Here is a 20,343-nt window from a genome sequence, read left to right on the forward strand (position 1 = left end):
GCTGACCATCTGTCTCATGGGCTATTATGTATGGACAAAAATTGCTGATATCCTGGGTGTAAAGATAAGAGCCTATGGGCAAGATTCTATGGCTGCGCTGCGCTCGAGAGAGAGAGAGAGAGAATAACGTGGTGAATCCTGGGAGAGCCATCTCACGGGCTTCCTGGCAGCCTCCACACCTCACGGGAATCACCCAAGACCCCCGAGGCATCGGATTTGGAACTCGGCCCAAAAGGGGCATGACCAAACAGTGCTCCCAGAAGTAGATCTTAAACCTACTTAAAACCTACTCACCCGGGATACACTGTCCTCTCTCGATTCTCCAGCCTCCCTCGGGAGGCTGCAGCTGGGCGCCGATCAGTGCTGGTCCACAAGAACGTGGACCAGGCGAAATGGCAGCCGTGGGTCTCCCAGGTTATCTGGGTGGTGAGGAATCGTTCATGGTGCAATCCCCCTGGAATGTGGGAACCTTGGCACTGCCTAGCTGGCACCTTGGCACTGCCACCCTAACACTGCCAAGGTGCCCGGGTGGCACTTCCAAGCTGGCCGGAGCACTGCCTGGGTGGCAGTGCAAGGATGCCCAGGTGCCAGGGTGGTACCGCCAAGGGTCAGTGCCTGAGGGGGCCATGCCCATGAAAGGAGGGGGGGGGGGTTTGAAGGGTTGTGTGCAGGGCTGGTAGGTAGGGGCCTCGGGGAGGTTGGGGGTGATGGTGGGGATCTTGGAAGGGAGGGGTGCTGTAAGATGACTTGGGGGGAGCCTGACTAGGGGGCCCCCCAGGGACGCCATAGCAGGGTGGCCTGACTTGGGGGGTATAGAGTAATGCCCGCGAGCTCGCTTAAGATCTGGGAACCCTTTCGGCGGCCCAATCTCGGAGTTCAGCTCCCTAGTGTTAAAAGGAAAGTGTGGGCTAAACCGGTGAGAAACTCCCCAGAGTCCATAAAAGTGATTAAGTGTCATTGAATAGTAGTGGGGAAGTTGCTGGCAGAGCCGTCAGGAAACTCCCTGAAAAACACGCCACAAATGAACTTGGAAACGTTTGGGGAGAACCGTTCCCTTTGTTTCAGGTGGTTGTTTCGAGCACACCTTCCGTTAAGGCTTTCAGTTCGAGATTTCTGTTGCCTGTCTGTAATGGTTTTCGCTGTAGATTGATTCAGGTCTCCGCAGTTTTTGAAATGCAGCGGCTATCCAGCTTTTCTGGAGAAAACACAAGGGGGAGAGAGGGAGGAGGTCCTTGACTCTCGGCGCCCAACTCTGCTTTCCTTAGGTCTCTGGAAATCATCCCACACAGGCAGGATCTGTTATAACCTGCCTACTTACTATTGGCTGGGGACTAATGACTATCCCACAATCCTGTGGGAGTATGAGCTTCCCCAATGAGGGGTGCGGAGAAACCACTAGTAAACCCCTAGTATAAATAAAGCTGGCCAGTTCAGGAACCAGCAGGAAGGAGTATGTAGCAAGGGAAGTTACTGCTACTGTTATGTATAAATGTTATAGTCAATAAATGTTATTACTTTGTATCCTTAAAACTCGTGCTGGATTCTTCGTGGCCCTTACAAAAGGATCCAATCACTACCTGTTACCAGGCAGAATATGACCTTTTGGCCAATTCATTGGCCACCAGCCAACAAATTGAACCATGTCCCAACTCAGCTTTCGGGTGCCACAAAATCCGAGTGTTGCTTGAAAACTAGTACCATATATTATGTTGCAACTTTTTGAATTCTTCATTCTCTCTGCTGCTTACTTAAAGATACATTGTCCATTAAGCATCCATGGATCATAATGATAATGGGAAAAAAATAAAGGAAGGGGGAATAAGGGAATCAACAGGAAGGACCCTTGTAGTACGTCAGTCAGGATGTTCTGCTGAGAGCAGGTCAGTGTTCAAACTAACATTTGGCTTGTGTTCCTTCAGGGTTTCCGACTTCTCCTGGTCAGTCCTGATGCCTGCTGCAAATTATTCATGAAGATCCAGCAAGAAGGTCACGGTGAAGCAATGTTGTTTGAAAGTGAGTTTCTGATCAGTTGTAACATTTCAACAGTAGCCATGTGCAACCCAATTCCTCCCTTTCCCTGAGCTTGTAGTGTCCTGTTCTCCATCAGGCAAAGGCATCTTTTCATATGTTCGTAATAAAAATGTCACATCTGGCATGCACTTGATGGATTGAATGGCCTCTTTCTGTGCTCTAATGACTTCATGATTATGATAGAAATAGCAAACCTTAGTAGCTATTTCTATACAAACTCATGTGAAGTTGACAAAGAGATTTCCCAAAAGTAAGAGAGACACAAGGGTCGCACGGTAGCACAGTGGTTAACACAGTTGCTTCACAGTTCTAGGGTCCCAGGTTCGATTCCTGGCTTGGGTCACTGTCTGTGTGCAGTCTGCACATTCTCCCCGTGCCTGCGTGGGTTTCCTCCGGGTGCTCCGGTTTCCTCCCACAATCCAAAGTTGTGCAGGTTAGGTGGATTGGCCATCTAAATTGCTGTTATGTTAGGTGGGGTTTCGGGGATAGGGTGGAGGTGTGGCCTTATGTAGGGTGCTCTTTCCAAAAGCCGGTGCAGACTCGAGAAGGCGAATGGCCCCCTTCTGCACTGTAAATTCTATGATGGGTTTGCCGATTCGATCGTTTGGACATTCCTGATATTAATCAGGTATACTTAATGCAGAATAGAGGCCAGATGCTTTTCCATTGATGCTACTTCCCAGGCATCTTTCATGAACCAGACGTGCTAAGGTGTTCCTCCACTAAGATTACTTTTTGAAAAAAATATATTTTATTCAAGTTTTTTTGGCCAAACATAACAATACGTAGTGTTTCTTTTACACAACAATAAAGCAATATAAATAACCGTGGAAAGTTTTAAACAAATAAATAAGTAATATATAAACAAAAAACAAAACTAAATGGCAACTGCCTTGTCCAAAATAAATACTCTCCAAAAATACAATCCAACAATCCAATATACAATTACATATACCAAATACCTATACATATACAATAACATCTCTGAGAGTCCGTCTGATTCCTCCCCCCCCCCCCCCTTCCCCCTGGGTTGCTGCTGTTATCTACTTCTTTTCCATTCCCTCTATCTTTCTGTGAGGTAGTCGACGAACGGTTGCCACCGCCTGGTGAACCCCTGAGCCGAACCCCTTAACACAAACTTAATCCGTTCTAACTTTATGAACCCTGCCATATCGTTTATCCAGGTCTCCACCCCCGGGGGTTTGGCTTCCTTCCACATTAACAATATCCTGCGCCGGACTACAAGAGACGCAAAGGCCAACACATCAGCCTCTCTCGCCTCCTGCACTCCCGGCTCTTCTGCAACCCCAAATATAGCCAACCCCCAGCTTGGTTCGACCCGGACCCCCACCACTTTCGTAAGCACCTTTGCCACCCCCACCCAGAACCCCTGTAGTGCCGGGCATGACCAGAACATGTGGGTGTGATTTGCTGGGCCTCTCGAGCATCTCGCACACCTATCCACTACCCCAAAAAATTTACTAAGCCGTGCTCCAGTCATATGCACCCTGTGTAGCACCTTAAATTGTATCAGGCTTAGCCTGGCACACGAGGACGATGAGTTTACCCTACGTAGGGCATCAGCCCACAGTCCCTCCTCAATCTCCTCCCCCAGTTCTTCTTCCCATTTCCCTTTCAGCTCATCTACCATGATCTCCCCCTCGTCCCTCATCTCCCTGTATATGTCCGACACCTTACCGTCCCCCACCCATGTCTCTGAGATCACTCTATCCTGCACTTTCTGCGTCGGGAGCTGCGGGAATTCCCTCACCTGTTGCCTCGCAAAAGCCCTCAATTGCATATACCGAAATGCATTCCCTTGGGGCAACCCATATTTCTCCGTCAGCGCTCCCAGACTCGCAAACGTCCCATCTACAAATAGATCTCTTAATTGTACTACCCCAGCTCTTTGCCATGCTCCAAATCCCCCATCCATTCTCCCCGGAACAAACCTATGATTGTTTCTTATCGGGGACTGCACCGAAGCTCCCGTCCCTCCCCTATGCCGTCTCCACTGCCCCCAAATTTTCAATGTAGCCACCACCACCGGGCTTGTGGTGTATTTCTTTGGTGATAACGGCAACGGCGCCGTCACCATTGCTTGCAGGCTGGTCCCCCTGCAGGGCGCCCTCTCCAATCTTTTCCACGCCGCTCCCTCCCCTTCTCCCATCCACTTACACACCATTGAAACATTGGCGGCCCAGTAGTACTCACTTAGGCTCGGTAGTGCCAGCCCCCCCCCTGTCCCTACTACGCTGCAAGAATCCCCGCCACACTCTCGGGGTCTTCCCAGCCCACACAAAACTCATAATGCTCTTCTCAATTCTTTTGAAAAAAGCCTTCGTGATCACCACCGGGAGGCACTGGAACACAAAAAGGAATCTCGGGAGGACCACCATTTTAACCGCCTGCACCCTACCTGCCAATGACAGGGACACCATGTCCCATCTCTTGAAATCCTCGTCCATCTGTTCCACCAACCGTGTTAAATTAAGCCTATGTAATGTACCCCAATTCTTGGCTATCTGGATCCCCAGGTACCGGAAGTCCCTTGTTACCTTCCTCAACGGTAAATCCTCTATCTCTCTGCTCTGTTCCCCCGGATGCACCACAAATAGCTCACTTTTCCCCATGTTCAGTTTATACCCTGAAAAATACCCAAACTCCCCAAGTATCCGCATTATCTCTGGCATCCCCTCCGCCGGGTCCGCCACATATAGCAACAAATCATCCGCATACAGAGATACCCGGTGTTCTTCTCCCCCCCCTAAGTACTCCCCTCCACTTCCTGGAACCCCTCAGTGCCATGGCCAGGGGTTCAATCGCCAATGCAAACAATAACGGGGATAGAGGACATCCCTGCCTCGTCCCTCTATGGAGCCGAAAATTGTCAGACCCCCGTCCATTCGTGACCACGCTCGCCATCGGGGCCCTTTACAGCAACTGTACCCACCTGATATACCCGTCCCCAAAGCCAAATCTCCTCAACACCTCCCACAAATAATCCCTCTCCACTCTATCAAATGCTTTCTCGGCATCCATCGCCACCACTATCTCCGCTTCCCCCTCTGGTGGGGGCATCATCATTACCCCTAGCAGCCTCCGTATATTTGTATTTAGCTGTCTCCCCTTCACAAACCCAGTTTGGTCCTCATGGACCACCCCCGGGACACAATCCTCTATCCTCGTTGCCATTACCTTGGCCAGAATCTTAGCATCCACATTCAGGAGGGAAATGGGCCTGTATGACCCGCATTGCAGCGGGTCTTTTTCCTTCTTTAGGAGGAGCGATATCGTTGCTTCTGACATAGTCGGGGGCAGCTGCCCCCTTTCCCTCGCCTCATTAAAGGTTCTCATCAGTAGCGGGGCCAGCAAGTCCATATATTTCTTATAGAATTCAACTGGGAATCCGTCTGGACCCGGGGCCTTCCCCGTCTGCATGCTTCCAATCCCTTTCACTACTTCCTCCGTCTCAATCTGTGCTCCCAGCCCCACTCTCTCCTGTTCCTCCACCTTCGGAACTTCCAGCTGATCCAGAAAGCACATCATTCTCTCCTTGCCGTCCGGGGGCTGCGCTTCATATAATCTTTCATAAAATGCCTTGAACACTCCATTCACTCTCTCCGCTCCCCGCTCCATCTCTCCCTCCTCATCTCTCACCCCCCCTATCTCCCTCGCTGCTCCCCTTTTCCTCAGTTAGTGGGCCAACAACCTACTCGCCTTCTCCCCATATTCGTACTGTACACCCTGTGCCTTCCTCCATTGTGCCTCTGCCTTACCCGTAGTCAACAAGTCAAATTCTACCTGTAGCCTTTGCCTTTCCCTGTATAGTCCCTCCTCCGGTGCCTCCGCGTATTGTCTGTCCACCCTCAGCAGTTCTTTCAGCAACCGCTCCCTTTCCCTACCCTCCTGCTTTCCTTTATGTGCCCTAATAGATATCAGCTCCCCTCTAACCACTGCCTTCAGCGCCCCCCAGACCATTCCCACCTGTACCTCCCCATTATCATTAATTTCCAAGTACCTTTCAATACACCCCCTCACCCTTAAACACCCCCCCTCATCTGCCAATAATCCCATGTCCATTCTCCAGGGTGGAAGCTGTTGTTTTTCTTCCCCTTCCCCTATCTCCAGGTCCACCCAGTGTGGAGCATGATCCGAGATGGCTATAGCCGTGTACTCCGTCCCCGTCACCTTTGGGATCAGTGCCCTTCCCAAAACAAAAAAATCTATTCGTGAAAATACTTTATGTACATAGGAGAAAAACGAAAACTCCTTACTCCTAGGTCTACTAAATCTCCAGGGATCTACTCCTCCCATCTGCACCATAAAATCCTTAAGTACCCTAGCTGCAGCCGGCCTCCTTCCGGTCCTGGACCTCGATCTGTCCAGCCCTGGGTCCAGCACCGTATTAAAGTCTCCACCCATTACCAACTTCCCCACTTCTAGGTCCGGGATTCGTCCTAACATCCGCCTCATAAAATTGGCATCATCCCAGTTCGGGGCATACACGTTCACTAATACCACCACCTCCCCTTGCAGTTTGCCACTCACCATCACGTATCTGCCCCCACTATCCGCCACTATAGTCTTTGCCTCAAACATTATCCGCTTCCCCACTAGTTTGGCCACCCCCCTGTTTTTTGCATCTAGCCCCGAATGAAACACCTGCCCCACCCATCCTTTGTGAAGTCTAACCTGGTCTGTCAGCTTCAGATGCATCTCCTGAAGCATAACCACATCTGCCTTAAGTTTCTTTAGGTGTGCGAGTACCCGTGCCCTCTTAATCAGCCCGTTCAGCCCTCTCACATTCCACGTGATCAACCGGGTTGGGGGGCTCTTTACCACCCCCCCCCCACCCCCTTGACGACTAGCCATTTCCTTTTTCAATCCAGCTCCTCACCCGGTTCCCACGTAGCTGTATCCCCCCCAGGCGGCGCCCCCCCCCCCGCCCCGACCCCCCCTTCCCATACCAGCTCCCCCTTCTCCCCAACAGCAGCAACCCAGTTAACCCCCCCCCCCCCCCGCTAGATCCCAAGCTAGCGTAATTGCACCCCCCATGTTGCTCCCAGAAGTCAGCAAACTCTGGCCGACCTCGGCTTCCCCCCGTGACCTCGGCTCACACTGTGCGAGACACCCTCCTTCTTGCTTCCCTGTTCCCGCCATGATTACCATAGCGCGGGAACAAAGACCGCGCTGCCCCTTTTGGCCCCGCCCCCAATGGCCGGCGCCCACAGCTCCTCATCCTCCCTCACCCCCTCCCTCATGACATGGGGAAGAGAGAGAAGCTACAGGGTCGCAGGTTTAACAATCTGGGAAGTCCTCTCTTCCCCCTTTTCCCCCCCTTCATCCCACAAATTCACCCCCCCACTTTTGTCCCAAACGTTCTTTTTCTGGCCCGCTCACTCCAGCTTCTCCTCGACAATAAATGTCCACGCCTCGTCTGCCGTTTCAAAATAGTGGTGTTTCCCTAGATGTGTGACCCACAGTCTTGCCGGTTGCAACATTCCGAATTTGACCTTCCTTTTATGCAACACCGCCTTGGCCCGATTAAAGCTTGCCCTCCTTCTCGCCACCTCCGCACTCCAATCTTGATACACGCGGATCACCGCATTCTCCCACCTACTGTTCCGAGTTTTCTTGGCCCATCTGAGGACCATCTCTCTCTCCTTGTATCAGAGAAATCTCACAACTATTGCTCGAGGAATTTCTCCAGCCCTCGGTCTTCGCGCCATAACTCGATAGGCTCCCTCCACCTCCAGCGGACCCGTCGGGGCCTCCGATCCCATTCACGAATGCAGCATCGTGCTCACATATGTCCCGACGTCTGCTCCTTCTGTACCTTCGGGAAGACCAAGAATCCTTAAGTTCTTCCTCCTCACATTGTTCTCCAGCACCTCCAGCCTTTCCACACATCTTTTGTGTTGTGCCTCGTGGATCTCCGTTTTCACCACCAGGCCCTGTATGTCGTCCTCATTCTCAGCAGCCTTTGCCTTCACGACCCGAAGCTCCTGTTCCTGGGTCTTTTGCTCCTCCTTTAGCCTCTCAATCGCTTGTAATATCGGGGCCAACAGCTCCTTCTTCATCTCCTTTTTGAGTTCATCTACGAAACGCCGCAGGAACTCTTGTTGGTCAGGACCCCATATTAAACTGCCTCCTTCCGACGCCATCTTGCTTTGTGCCTGCCTTCCTGGCCGCTGCTCTTGAGGATCCACCGCAATCCGGCTACTTTCCTCTCTTTTTTCCATCCGTGTCCAGGGGGGATTCCCTTCTGGATTACCGCACAGTGTTATTTGCCGTTATTTGGGCTCCTATTAAGAGCCCAAAAGTCCGTTCCACCGGGAGCTGCCGAAACGTGCGACTTAGCTGGTCATCGCCACACCCGGAAGTCCTCCACTAAGATTACTGATAAACAGAAATTGAAGACCATCGGCAGACGGCTACAAGGCACGTGGTCAGGAATGAGAGGCAGACAGCAAATCATTAATAGGTGGAATGGTTGGTCCCATAAACCTCATTGTAAAGTTAATGAGGAGATAATGGAGGAAACAGCTGAATAGGAAACCGTAATATTGTTTTTTGATCTCTCATCCAGACCTAAATACAACACCTATTAAAATTAATGAAATCCTAAACAATCAAGCACTACTCAGAGATAATTCTTACGTGCAGGTGAGTCATTATGATATAACAAATATAAATGTTTCCACGTGTGAAAATTGTTGCAGAACTATGTCAAATTCTCTCTGCCTTTTTCTCAGAAATGTGTTGATTGGAACCGAGATGTCCTAAAGAAGGAATTGGGATTGGATGAAGAAGATATTATTGATATCCCCGTGTTGTTTCGCATAAGAGACCATTTCCAAAGGGCAGTAGCATTATTTCCAGATATGGTAAGTAACAAGCGGTGGGTGGCTTGAACTCAGTATCTGTTTTCAGCTCTGGTGTATAAAGGTAGTCATTGGAATGAACGCCCAAATGCCCACCATTTGCTCAGCACCTCAGTAGGAATTGAGTCTTTCCTAGATGAATTGCAAACATAAAATACAACTTAATTTATCTGTCACCTAATTGTCAGAATAAGTATTTGTTTAATCTGCTTTCCCCTCCTCCGCTTTCAGATTTATTTTGTTAATTTTCCATTTGATCATCAAGTGCCTTTTCCCTCATCAACCTGTAATTTGTCTTCCGCTGTCGTCTCTCTTTTCCTGGTTACCTCCTGGTTCTATCTCATCTCTTCTTCTGTCTGTCTGTTCCTGGTTATATTATTTTTCTGTGTCGCTCTTCGTTGCCTCAAGACTTCATTCTCTTTATTATCTTTCCAACAGTTTGAAAGTGCTCATGAGCAAAAAGACTGATTGTCTCTGTGTCCCTTTAGGTGAATATGATAGTCCTCGGCAAATACCTGGGCATTCCAAAGCCGTTTGGGCCTCTGATAAATGGAAAATGCCCGTTGGAATCTGCGGTGCGCGCAGCACTGGAACCACTCGGCCTGGATTGTAACTTCATCGATGACTTTGATGCCTATCACCTGCAGCTTGGTGAAGTTCATTGTGGTTCCAATGTTCTTCGGAAGCCATTTGCTTTTAAGTGGTGGAATATGGAGATGTAATTAGCTCTTACAATTGCCATAAGTAACAAAACATTGCGTTCGGTTTTATTTTGCTTTCTTATGTAACTTGGCAACATGCAACCTGTCGCCAAAATATTAACACTTAACATTACCTGGACATTGGCATGCAAAGTATGCCACGCAACGTATGCCATACCTGCGCCTGATGTGCTATAGTGCGATGTCAAAATCTATGTTCAGTCAGTTTCTCTTAATAGTTAGTTGAATATTTGAGATAAATAAAGCCTGTGCTTTGAATACCTGTGGGTCTCTATTCAGATGTAGTTTTGCAAACGGAACTAATTTTCATTCAAGTAAAAACAGAAACTTGCATTAACATAGCACCTTTAGCCTCAGAGAACTTCCTTAAAATGCTTCTTAGGGGTATTAGGAAAATCATAATGGCACAGGTTGATGTTAGTTCCCTTGTGTTCATTAGATTTTTTTTTTAATGTATTTTATTACAAGCATGTTATCAAAACAGGTTGCAGCAAATAAACACCCCGGGAAACATAATTCCCAACAATCAACTATAGTCTGTACAGATTTTCCCCCTTATTCACTCCTCCCCTCCCTCCACCCCCCCTGTGACGAACAGCTCCTCAAACACGGTCACAAACATCCCCCACCTTTTCTCAAACCCCCCTTGCTCATACTTTACCTTCTCTAACCGCAGGAAGTCCTACAGGTCACCCAACCATGCTGCTACCCCCGGTGGCGATGCTGACCGTCACTCCAGCAAAATTCGTCGCCGTGCGAGAGGTGAAGGCCTTCCTCCTCTCCATGAGCTCCAGCTTCTCTGAAACCCTAAGTATCGCCACCAAAGGGTCTGGGTCCACCTCCTCCTCCACTACCCTGGCTAAAACCGCGAACACTCCCGCCCAGAATCTTCCCAATTTTTCACAACCCCAAAACATGTGCACGTGATTCGCTGGACTCCGCCCACACCTCTCTCACTCATCTGCTACCCCCTGAAAGAACCCACTCATTCTCGCCCGAGTCATATGCACCCTGCGCACCACCTTAAACTGTATCAGGCTCATCCTTGCACAAGAGGAGGTCCTGTTTACCCTACGCAGTGCCTCACTCCATACTCCCTAATTGATCTCCCCTGTCAACTCTGCTTCCCATTTCTCCTTGATCTTCACCACCTGATCACCTCCCTGCTCCCCCAGCCACTTGTATATATCTCCAATTATTCCCTCCCCTTCCACATCCGGAAGCAGCAATCGCTCCAGCGGGGTGTATCCTGGCAACATTGGGAACCCCCTCCAGACCTTTTGCGCAAAGTCCCTAACCTTCAGATACTTGAACTCACTCCCCCTCGGCAGCTCTACCCTCTCCCTTAGCTCCTCCAGACTGGCAAACCCTTCCTCCAGATACAAATCCCTCATCTTGGCCAGCCCCACTTCCCTCCACCTCCTGTATACACTATCCACCCCCACCGGCTCAAACCCATGATTCTCGCACAGTGGTGTTGTTGATTCCAAATTTCTTTATCCGTCAGTCTGGCCTCAATAAAAGTCGAGAGGGATTTGCAAGTATAACAAAAGTTATTTTATTCAGCTTGCAAGCTACCTAGTCCACAGTGATACAGATAACATGTTGCTTTCTGCAGCCCCGGGAACTAAGTGAATGTCCCAGACAAAGAGATCAATACTGATACATTCAAATGCATCAAGTTTCACATACTCGACACCCATAGGTCATCCTATGTCCCTCCTGACTTGTTTGATCTATTCTGATTGGCTCACTTCCAATCCCTTTCTCCGGCCCCTATCAATTCAGCATCACTCTCATAGACACACCTCTTCCTGCTTTTTCCATGCGGTCTAAAATCCTTTGTCTCTACTTGCCAGAATCAAAGTGGCTTATTTCTACATTACATTAACTAATATCTCTAAAGTAACTATTTTATATCACATTCGTCAGTGTTAGCGCCGACATCCCTTTAACCCTAAAATCCCTCCTCAACTGAAAAAATGCCTTTGGTAGAAAGATCGGGAGAGCCTGAAAGATAAACAAGAATCTTGGCAGAATATTCATTTTCACCACTTGGACACTCCCCGCCAATGTTAAGTGCAACGTTAAGTGCAGTGTATGCCACCTCCTAAGATCCTCCCTGGCCTCCTCCACCAACTTCGTTAAATTCCACTTATGGAGTCCCGTCCATTCCCTCGCTATCTGAATCTCCAAACACCTTAACCTGTCCCTTGCTACCGTAAATAGCATCCCTCTTAAATTAGCCCGCTGTGCCAGCTCATTCACTGGAAATACCTTGCTTTTCCCTACATTGTTTGTACCCCGAGAACTCTCCAAACCTCCCAGCCGGCCTATAATCCTTTCCATACTCACCAGCGGAACCAAAACATACAGCACGAGGTCATCGGCATATAGCGACACCCGATGCTTCCTCTATCCCCATATAATCCCCTGCCACTCCACCGACTTCCTGAGAGCTGACAGCAGGCATCCCTGCCTCGTACCCCTGCGTAAGTCAAAGCTTCATGAGCTCATATCATTTGTCCTCGCCCTTGGTGCCACATCCAGCAACTGCACCCATACCACAAATCTTGGCCCAAACTCAAACCTTCCCAAAACCTCGAACAAGTACCACCACTCCACCCGATCAAATGCCTTCTCCGCGACCATGGACACCACCACCTCCGGTATCAGAGCCCCTGACGGATTCATCACCACATTCAACAGCTGTCTTATATTACTCGAGAGCAGCCTGCCCTTCACGAAGCCCGTTTGATCTTCTGCAACCACCCCCAGGACACAATCATCCATCCTCCCCGCCAATAACGTAGCCAATACTTTCACATCGGTGTTCAATAGTGATATGGATCTATACGACCCACATTCCACCGGATCCTTCCCTTTTTGGGGGATTAGTGTGATTAAAGCCTGCACCAGACTCCTAAACGACCCTCTTATGGACTGACCTCATTAACACTACACCCCTGAATGCTTCAGCCGATGCCGGTGTTTATGTAGTTACATTATGCACCTTGTGTTGCCCTTTTATGTATTTTCTTTTCTTTTCTTTTCATGGACTTAATGATCTGTTGAGCTGCTCGTGGAAAAATACTTTTCACTGTACCTCAGTACACGTGACAATAAACAAATCCAATCAAATCCAATCCATTCTTCATTAAACGTCCCCAACAGATGTGGTGCCAGATTTGTCGTAAGTTCCTTATAAAATTCCGCCGGGCACCCATCCGGCCCAGGGGCCTTCCCCAACTTCATACCCCTGATATTATCTAGCACCTCCCTCAGCCCCAGGGGCTCCTCCAAAGCCTCTCTCTTTGCTTCCTCCACCTGGGGTAATTCCCGCTTGTCCAGAAACCGCCCCATATCTCCCTCCTCTCCCCCCGGGTCCACCTCGTGAAGTCCCTGGTAGTACTCCCTAAACGCCTCGTTTAACTACCCTGGCTCCGACACCACATCCCCAGCTCCAGTCTGGATCTTCAATATATCCCTGGATGCAGCCTGCTTCCGCAGCCGGTACGCCAGCATGCGGCTCGCCTTCTCCCCATACTCATATTGCACCCATTTTGCCCTACGCAGTTGCCCTACCGCTCTCCCCATTGTCAGCCTGCCAAACTGCCCCTGCAGCTTTTTCATCCTCGCCAATCCTTCCACGGTGGGCACCCTCGAATGTCCCCCATCCACCTCCACTATCTCGCTCACTAAACGGTCACGTTCCTTCCTCCTTTCCCTAACCCACGAGCCTTAAACAAAATAATTTCCCGCCGGACCACTGCCTTCAGTTCTTCCCAAAAAATGGCCGCCGACACTACCCCATTCTGATTCAACTCCACATACTCCTTAATCGCCGCCCGCACTTTATCACAAAAACCTCCATCCGCCAACAACCCCGAGTCAAACTTCCACCCCGGCCTCTGCTCACGTCCCGTTCTAAACCGAATCTCCAGCCAGTGGGGCGCATGGTCCAAGGGAACTATCACCGTATACTCTGCCCCCTCCACCCCAACCAAAATCTCCCGACTCACTACAAAGTAATCAATCCTCCAATACACCTCATGGACATCTTTCCCCTGGGTTCTGAAAACGGCATGGGTCCACCATACCCATCCTCTCCATAAACACCACCCCCCCAGCTCCCTCGTCATTCAAACTCTACCCATCGACCCAGGACACAGTTAAAATCTCCTTCCATGATCAACTGATGCATGGCCAAATCCGGGATTGCTGCCAGCAACTTCCTCATAAAATCCACATCATCCCAATTTGTGGCATACACATTTACAAACACTAGCGGTGCCCTTTCCATTACCCCACTCACAATCACATATCTCCCACCCGGTTCCCTCACCTCCTTCACACTCACAAATCCCACTGTTTTACTCATTAAAATCACCACTCCCCCCGATTTTAAATCAAACCCCGAGTGAAAAATGTGCCTGATCCTCCCCTGACCATGTCCTCTCTCACCCCCTGCCACGTCGCAACAACCTCCCCCCTCCCCTCCTCCCCCTGCCACCTCTCTCGGCATTCTCCCAAGCTATCTCATTTCCGTTCACCAGCAGAACCTGCTAGCGTGGCCACCCCTACTCAAAGGCACCTCCCAATGACCTCACCTTCCCTCCCCCACCCTTCAGCTCAAGGTGGAAGGTTCCCTGCTGACCCTCCTCCACCCAAACAAGGACTTCTCCTGAACTCCAGGCAGCCTTCTCCAAAAGCAAACAAACAAATGTTAAACACAAACAGTCCCATAAAACAGGAGGGTGGATGGGAACATCCATCCCCACATAACACTCTTCTCCCCTACAACCCCTTACAATCTCAACATTAAACAGCAACCCCCCACAAAAAAGACAAAAATCCCCCAATCCCTACTCCAACTTCAAACATGCACCCAACCAACACAAAGTGCCAGCACCCTAGCTCTCAAGCATCGCCCACTCAGTTCTCCCCCAGTTTATGCTCCTTAATGTAGTCTTTAGCCGCTTCTTGGGTCTCAAAATAATACTCCCGGCCTCCGAACGTCACCCATAATTTTGCCGGTTATAGCACCCCAAACCTGTCTGCCACCGGTACAGCACCGCCTTGGCCTTGTTGAAGCCTGCCTGCCGCTTTGCCAACTCAGCTCCGATATCCTGATAAATTCAGACACTATTCCTCTCAATCGCAGGTACGCTTCTCGCTGGCCCATCGCAGAATCTTCTCTTTCTCCACAAATTTGTGGAGTCTTACGATACAGCTCCCAGCTCTAGGCTTCTGCCTCAGGGACCTATGCGCTCGGTCCACTTCAGGCGCCTTATCCCGCATCCCTTCTGCCACCAGCCCCGCCAGCATCTTCGAGATGTACCTCGTGGCACTCACACCTTCACTCCTTCAGACAGGCCCACTATTCACAGGTTCTGCCTTCTCGAGGCATTCTCCTGCACCTCCACCTTTGCCCTCAACGTTTTACACAGATCCCCTAGGAGCTCCACCTCCTCCTCCAGAGCCACCACATGATCGCTGTGGTCCGAGATCACTTCTTCTATCTCCCGAATCTGCGCCCCCAGCACCTCCAAAGACCTCTCCACCCATTCCAGGGAACTCCTCAGGGCTGCCACAGCTCCTTCGATGGCCTTTGAGCGATCCTCACGCATTTCCTTCCTCTGCTAGCAGAATTCGGCTTTAATAAACGCCATTACATGAATAGGATGGGAATAGAGGGATTCGGACCCAGGAAGTGTTGAAGAATTTAGTTCAGACGGGCAGCATGGTCGGCATGGGTTTGGAGGGCCGAAAGGCCTGTTCCTGTGCTGTACTTTTCTTTGTTCTGTGCTCTTTGATCAGCTCCTACACCTGGGGCCTTCCAGCTTGCATCAGCCCTTCTCCCGCCTGCATACTTACAGTGGCTGCTGCAGCAAAGGCTCCCTCCAACTTTTCAGCCAACTCCCTCGCTGTTTTCTGATAGCCAGCAGACATACCACTCCCAGGGGAAACTACTCCTCCAACATTCACCTACGCCTTTTCAACAAAATTCCACCCAGTATCGGGTAAAAAGAGCTTTTTTCTTTGCCTTGAAGCAGGAGCTGCCCTGTGTGTGACCACTCCCTCCATGGTCACAACCGGAAGTCTTGTGTTCATTAGATGCTGCCGACTGTGATTTCCTGGGAGGTTTGAACTATTAATTGAAAATTTGTACTCAAATACTTCTTATATATTTTGTGACATCACAGTTGAGTCAGATCCTGGCTTCACCCAACATGTCTTATACACACGTTTTCAGCTGGACAACACCAGAGATTAAAATGTTCGGCAGGATTCTCCGCCGGCAAGGTGCTCCGTTTTGCCGGTAGCCCAGGGGTTTCCCAACGGCGTGAGGCTGCCCCACAATGGGAAACCGCATTGACCGGCAGGCGTAATGGAGCATCCCGCCGGCGGGGTGAGGCAGAAAAGTGGTGCGGCGGGACGGAGCATCCTGCCCCATATCGTTGTTCTCAAATGCTTCCATGGCCTCACGTTTCCTTAACTCTGCAACATCCTCCATACGGACAGCCGTCCAACACCAGAGTGCTGCATCAACTCTGGCCTCTTGTTTAAATCGCTCCACTACGAGTGGCAGTGCCTTCAGCTGCCTAAACTCCAAGCTCTGGAATTCTCTCATTGCTTCTCTGTCCTTTCTTCAGAGCTACTTCTTTGACCATGTGTTAAGTCACCTGTTCTAATATCTCCTCATGTGGTTTGGTGTCCAATTTATTTTCATGATGCCCCTGTGAAGTATCTTGGGGTGGTTTATTCTGTTCAAGGTGCTAAATTAATGCAATTTGTTGAAACCCAGGTATGCTTTACTGCTGTCTTAGCCAAGATCAGCTAATTCAGCTCAAACCAGCAATTCAATTTAGAATCGTTTTCATCTGTCCAACATGGTTTCATATTTGGATAAGAGGATCCTGCATAATTTTAATAGGTCAGGTAATCCAGTGGATGATAAAAAAAATACCAATGGCGCAGCAGGACTTGAGTTCGTAGAATCATTAAAGTGCAGAAGGAGGTCATTTGGCCCATCGAGTCTGCATCGACCCTTCGAAAGAGCACCCAACCCAGGCCCACTCCCTGTCCCACCCAGTACCCTCATTTAACCTTTGGACATTGAGGGATCAATCCACCTAACATGCATACCTTTGAACTGGGAGGAACCAGAGCACCTGGAGGAAATCCACGCAGACACGAAGCGAACGTGCAAACGCCACACAGACAGTCACCTAAGGCTGGAATTGAACTTGGGTCTGACACTGTGAGGCAGCAGTGCTAACCACTGTGCCACCTTGCTGCACTTGGTGTTCACTGTGAGATGATTTTAATGTTATTGATGGGAATTTGAGTGCAGGATGCTTCCAAGGATCAATTCAATCCTGTGCTGGGACTCTTTTTATCTTCTGATGAAACTCTGATTCCAGGCCAGATAAAGACTCTGAAGCCCGTGCATGGTTTCTTTGCTCTACAGGTCAAGGAAATCTCTCCTTCCTCATTATTGTAAACTGGACCATTTACATTTAAAGGTTATAAGCATTGGCAAAAATGGCATGGACACCATCCAATTGGCATCTCCATCAGATAGAGCTTTGTTCTTAATCTATACTGTACTGGGTTTCTGTGGTGAAACTGCTTTCCAGTGAGTTTGTCCGTTGAGAAAAAATACTTTCATAAATCTTGCTGGACCAACACAAATCTGCAAAAGACGGCAACTGCAAAAAACTACACAGAAGCTTTGGCAAACTTAATATATCTTGGGTTTAGGGTGATTAAATAGATAAATTTGGTATAAATGTACATGTGAAACCCTCAAGGGGTTTATGATGATTTCAATCAATAAAGATTTGATAAAACTGTTGGATGCCTTCTGTGTACTCAATTCATTTACCGCACAATACAGCTGTTATAGGTCAATATAAACTGGGGCAACACATCTGACCAACGATATGTACTAGTTGCAGAAAGGGACCTGAATACCAGGGGTCAGGAAACATTCCACTTACTGGACTAGACGGGGTAGATGCAGGAAGGATGTTCCCGACGGTGAGTGTGTCCAGGACTAGGCGCCACGGTCTGAGGATATTGGGTAGACCGTTTAGGACAGGGATGAGAAGAAAATTCTTCACCCAGAGAATGGTCGGTCTGTGGAATTCGTTACCACAGAGAGTAGTTGAGGCCAAAATATTGTGGGCGGGATTCTCCGTCAGCTGACGGCGGAATCGGGAACGTGGAGAATCATTTTTGATGACGAAACCGTGCCGGGCGCCGGTTTCACGCCAAATCGCAATTCTCGGGTGCCTCGGCAGCCGAGTCAATGCGTTCCGCTCTGCATGTACCGTAAACGCCATTGGCATATCAATCACGGGCCTGACCCGGTATTCTCCGGGGCCTCCGTGATTCTCCGCCTCCACTGGGGGGAATTCCTGATGGCAAGGTTCACCTGTGCTTTTAAATATGAGAAACAAGAGTCGTGGCGGATGAGGGGGCGAAAGGAGGTAGAACATGCAGAGGCGTGACCGTGGGCTGCCGGTCCTGACACTGGTCGGGTTGGCTGGTGGCCCTGCCAGGGCTGGGGAGGGGGGGGAACCGGGTGGAAAACAGCCTTGGGGCCAGGGTGACCCCATGGAACTGGGGCGGTATCCATTGGGGCAGCCTGCACGGCAGCCATCTCGCTGTGCACCCCACTGACCATCCAGCTTGGCCCCAGGTTCTGCAAAGTGACACCGGCCATATGGGTGCCCCCACCCCACTACCCCTGAACCCCAGACCCACCCTCCACCCCATCACTCCACCTCTGCCATACCAGCCCCCCAACCGGGCTCCACCTGCCTGCGGAGCATCACGCGTCCCTCCCAATTGCAACACCCACAGTAGCTCCTACAGGGGGACTTGAGGGTCCAAGTCCCCCTTGATGACAGAGGCCGCAGAGTTACTGCTGCATGGGCAGCACCAGTCGACATACACCTGGCAGCAGGGACGGGCGCCAGGGCCAGAAGTACCCAAGGTGCCGGGCATCGATGGGGCCTGGGATGCAAGGGTGGAGGGGGGCGAGGGTGTCGTGCAGGGACAGATCCGCAGTGCCAACCCAGGCCACACATGCCAGACCGGTCAGTGTGTGTACCGGTATGCGGTCAGACTCTGGCTGAGCAGGGGGACAGTGCGACATATTTGCCAGATCATGACGCACCTGGAACCATGGAGGAATGGGGGAGGACACCCTCTCCCGGTGGCCATCAAAGTGACGGTTACCTTGAACCTCTACGCAACGGGTTCCTCCCAGGTGCCAAGTGGGCACCTATCTGGGATCTCATAGAACTCAGTGCACAGGTGCATCCGTGCCGTCATGGAGGCCCTATATTCCCAGTTGGCACAATACACCCATTTCAATCTGGACCGAGCCCACCAGAATCCCAGGCAGCGGGGTTCGCTGCCATGCCCCGGGTCCAAGGGGTGATTGACGGGATACATGTCGCCCTACGAGCACCTGCAGATGACAGGCCGATCTTCACAAACCAAAAGGAGTTCCACTTGATGAACATGCACCTGGTGTGGAACCATCAGCTGTGCATCATGCATGTCTGCACCCGATACCTGGGCACGACGCCTTCATCCTGGCACACTCGACGGTTCCTGAGCAACAGGGGTTATCCACTTCGGTTGTGTCTGATGACTCCTATCTGGAGGCCACAGACCGACACGGAGACCCCCTACAACAATGCCCATGCCACGACCAGGGGCATGATCGAACAGTGCTTTGGCATCTTGAAGATGCGGTTCAGGTGCCTGAACTGCTCTGGAAGGGAGGGTTGTCCACATTGTGGTGGCCTGCTGTGTCCTCCCCCAACATTGTGGCGACGTGCTAGAGGAGGAGGATGAACGCCAGGCCTTGTTCGACAAGGGGGATGCGGGGGTCGGGGAGGATAGGCAGGACATGGGGCCAGAGCAGGCACGGGATGCCGCACAACGTCTGCGCCAGGGCTAACGCACACCGGATGCTCCGATCACGTCCAGTTTCACCGACTAAGGGCGGGACTGGCCCGGGACACAGGTACTGCATTCCACCCCCAGAACCCTGCCCCCCCCAACCCCACCCCCCCCCACCTACAACCCTCTCTGTGATATATACCTGCTGCACTATGGGGTGTGCACCCTGGGTTGGCAGTAACAGCAGGCATGGTCCATTGGATGGAGGAGATGCGTGATGCTAGAAAAAAATACTTTCATAAATCTTGCTGGACCATTGTTCGGGTTGTTGTACGGCGCGACTGCTGCAGGTCGTCGCCGTGCGCATACTCGGCAATTCTCCGGCCGCGTGTTTCGTGGAGGCTGGGAGTTTTACGTGGCACGGTTGCTGGCCCCTCACAGGTCGGAGCATCGGTGCGGGGGCGACACCAACGTTTTTGTCATAAAATCAGACACATCCTCCAGACACAGCCCTCAAAATCGGAGAATCCAGACCGTCATCAAAGAAGATCCAAAGGATGAAAGATACACATTAAATGAGGAACAGGAAATAACTTTGAAAATGGATCAGTATTTTTGCACAAGCTTCATTTTCTACTCCCTATTTGCATTTCCTTTACAATGAGGCAACACAGTGATTATAATGCATAATGTGTGCTTTGGGAGAATTGCACAATGTAATGTTTGTTCCCTAAGATGAGGTTATCAGAGATCCTATGATCTTTTCTTGAAAAAAG

At 50.4% G+C, this 20,343-nt stretch overlaps 1 protein-coding gene across 2 annotated transcripts in view; it reads left to right on the forward strand.

Moving 5' to 3' along the window:
- LOC140392754 (protein-arginine deiminase type-2-like) overlaps positions 1–17,499 on the forward strand; it is a 114,779-nt gene extending 97,280 nt beyond the window's left edge. For both annotated transcript variants that reach the window (XM_072478344.1, XM_072478345.1), the window contains exons 14-17: positions 1,920–2,013; positions 8,624–8,700; positions 8,790–8,921; positions 9,407–17,499. In XM_072478344.1, coding sequence (XP_072334445.1) covers positions 1,920–2,013; positions 8,624–8,700; positions 8,790–8,921; positions 9,407–9,640 — 537 coding nt within the window. In that variant the 3' untranslated portion in view covers positions 9,641–17,499. The remainder of the gene's footprint in view (positions 1–1,919; positions 2,014–8,623; positions 8,701–8,789; positions 8,922–9,406) is intronic.
- The last annotated feature ends 2,844 nt before the right edge of the window (positions 17,500–20,343 follow it).

Source organism: Scyliorhinus torazame, chromosome 16 (genome assembly GCF_047496885.1).
Source record: "Scyliorhinus torazame isolate Kashiwa2021f chromosome 16, sScyTor2.1, whole genome shotgun sequence".
Lineage (NCBI taxonomy): Eukaryota > Metazoa > Chordata > Chondrichthyes > Carcharhiniformes > Scyliorhinidae > Scyliorhinus > Scyliorhinus torazame.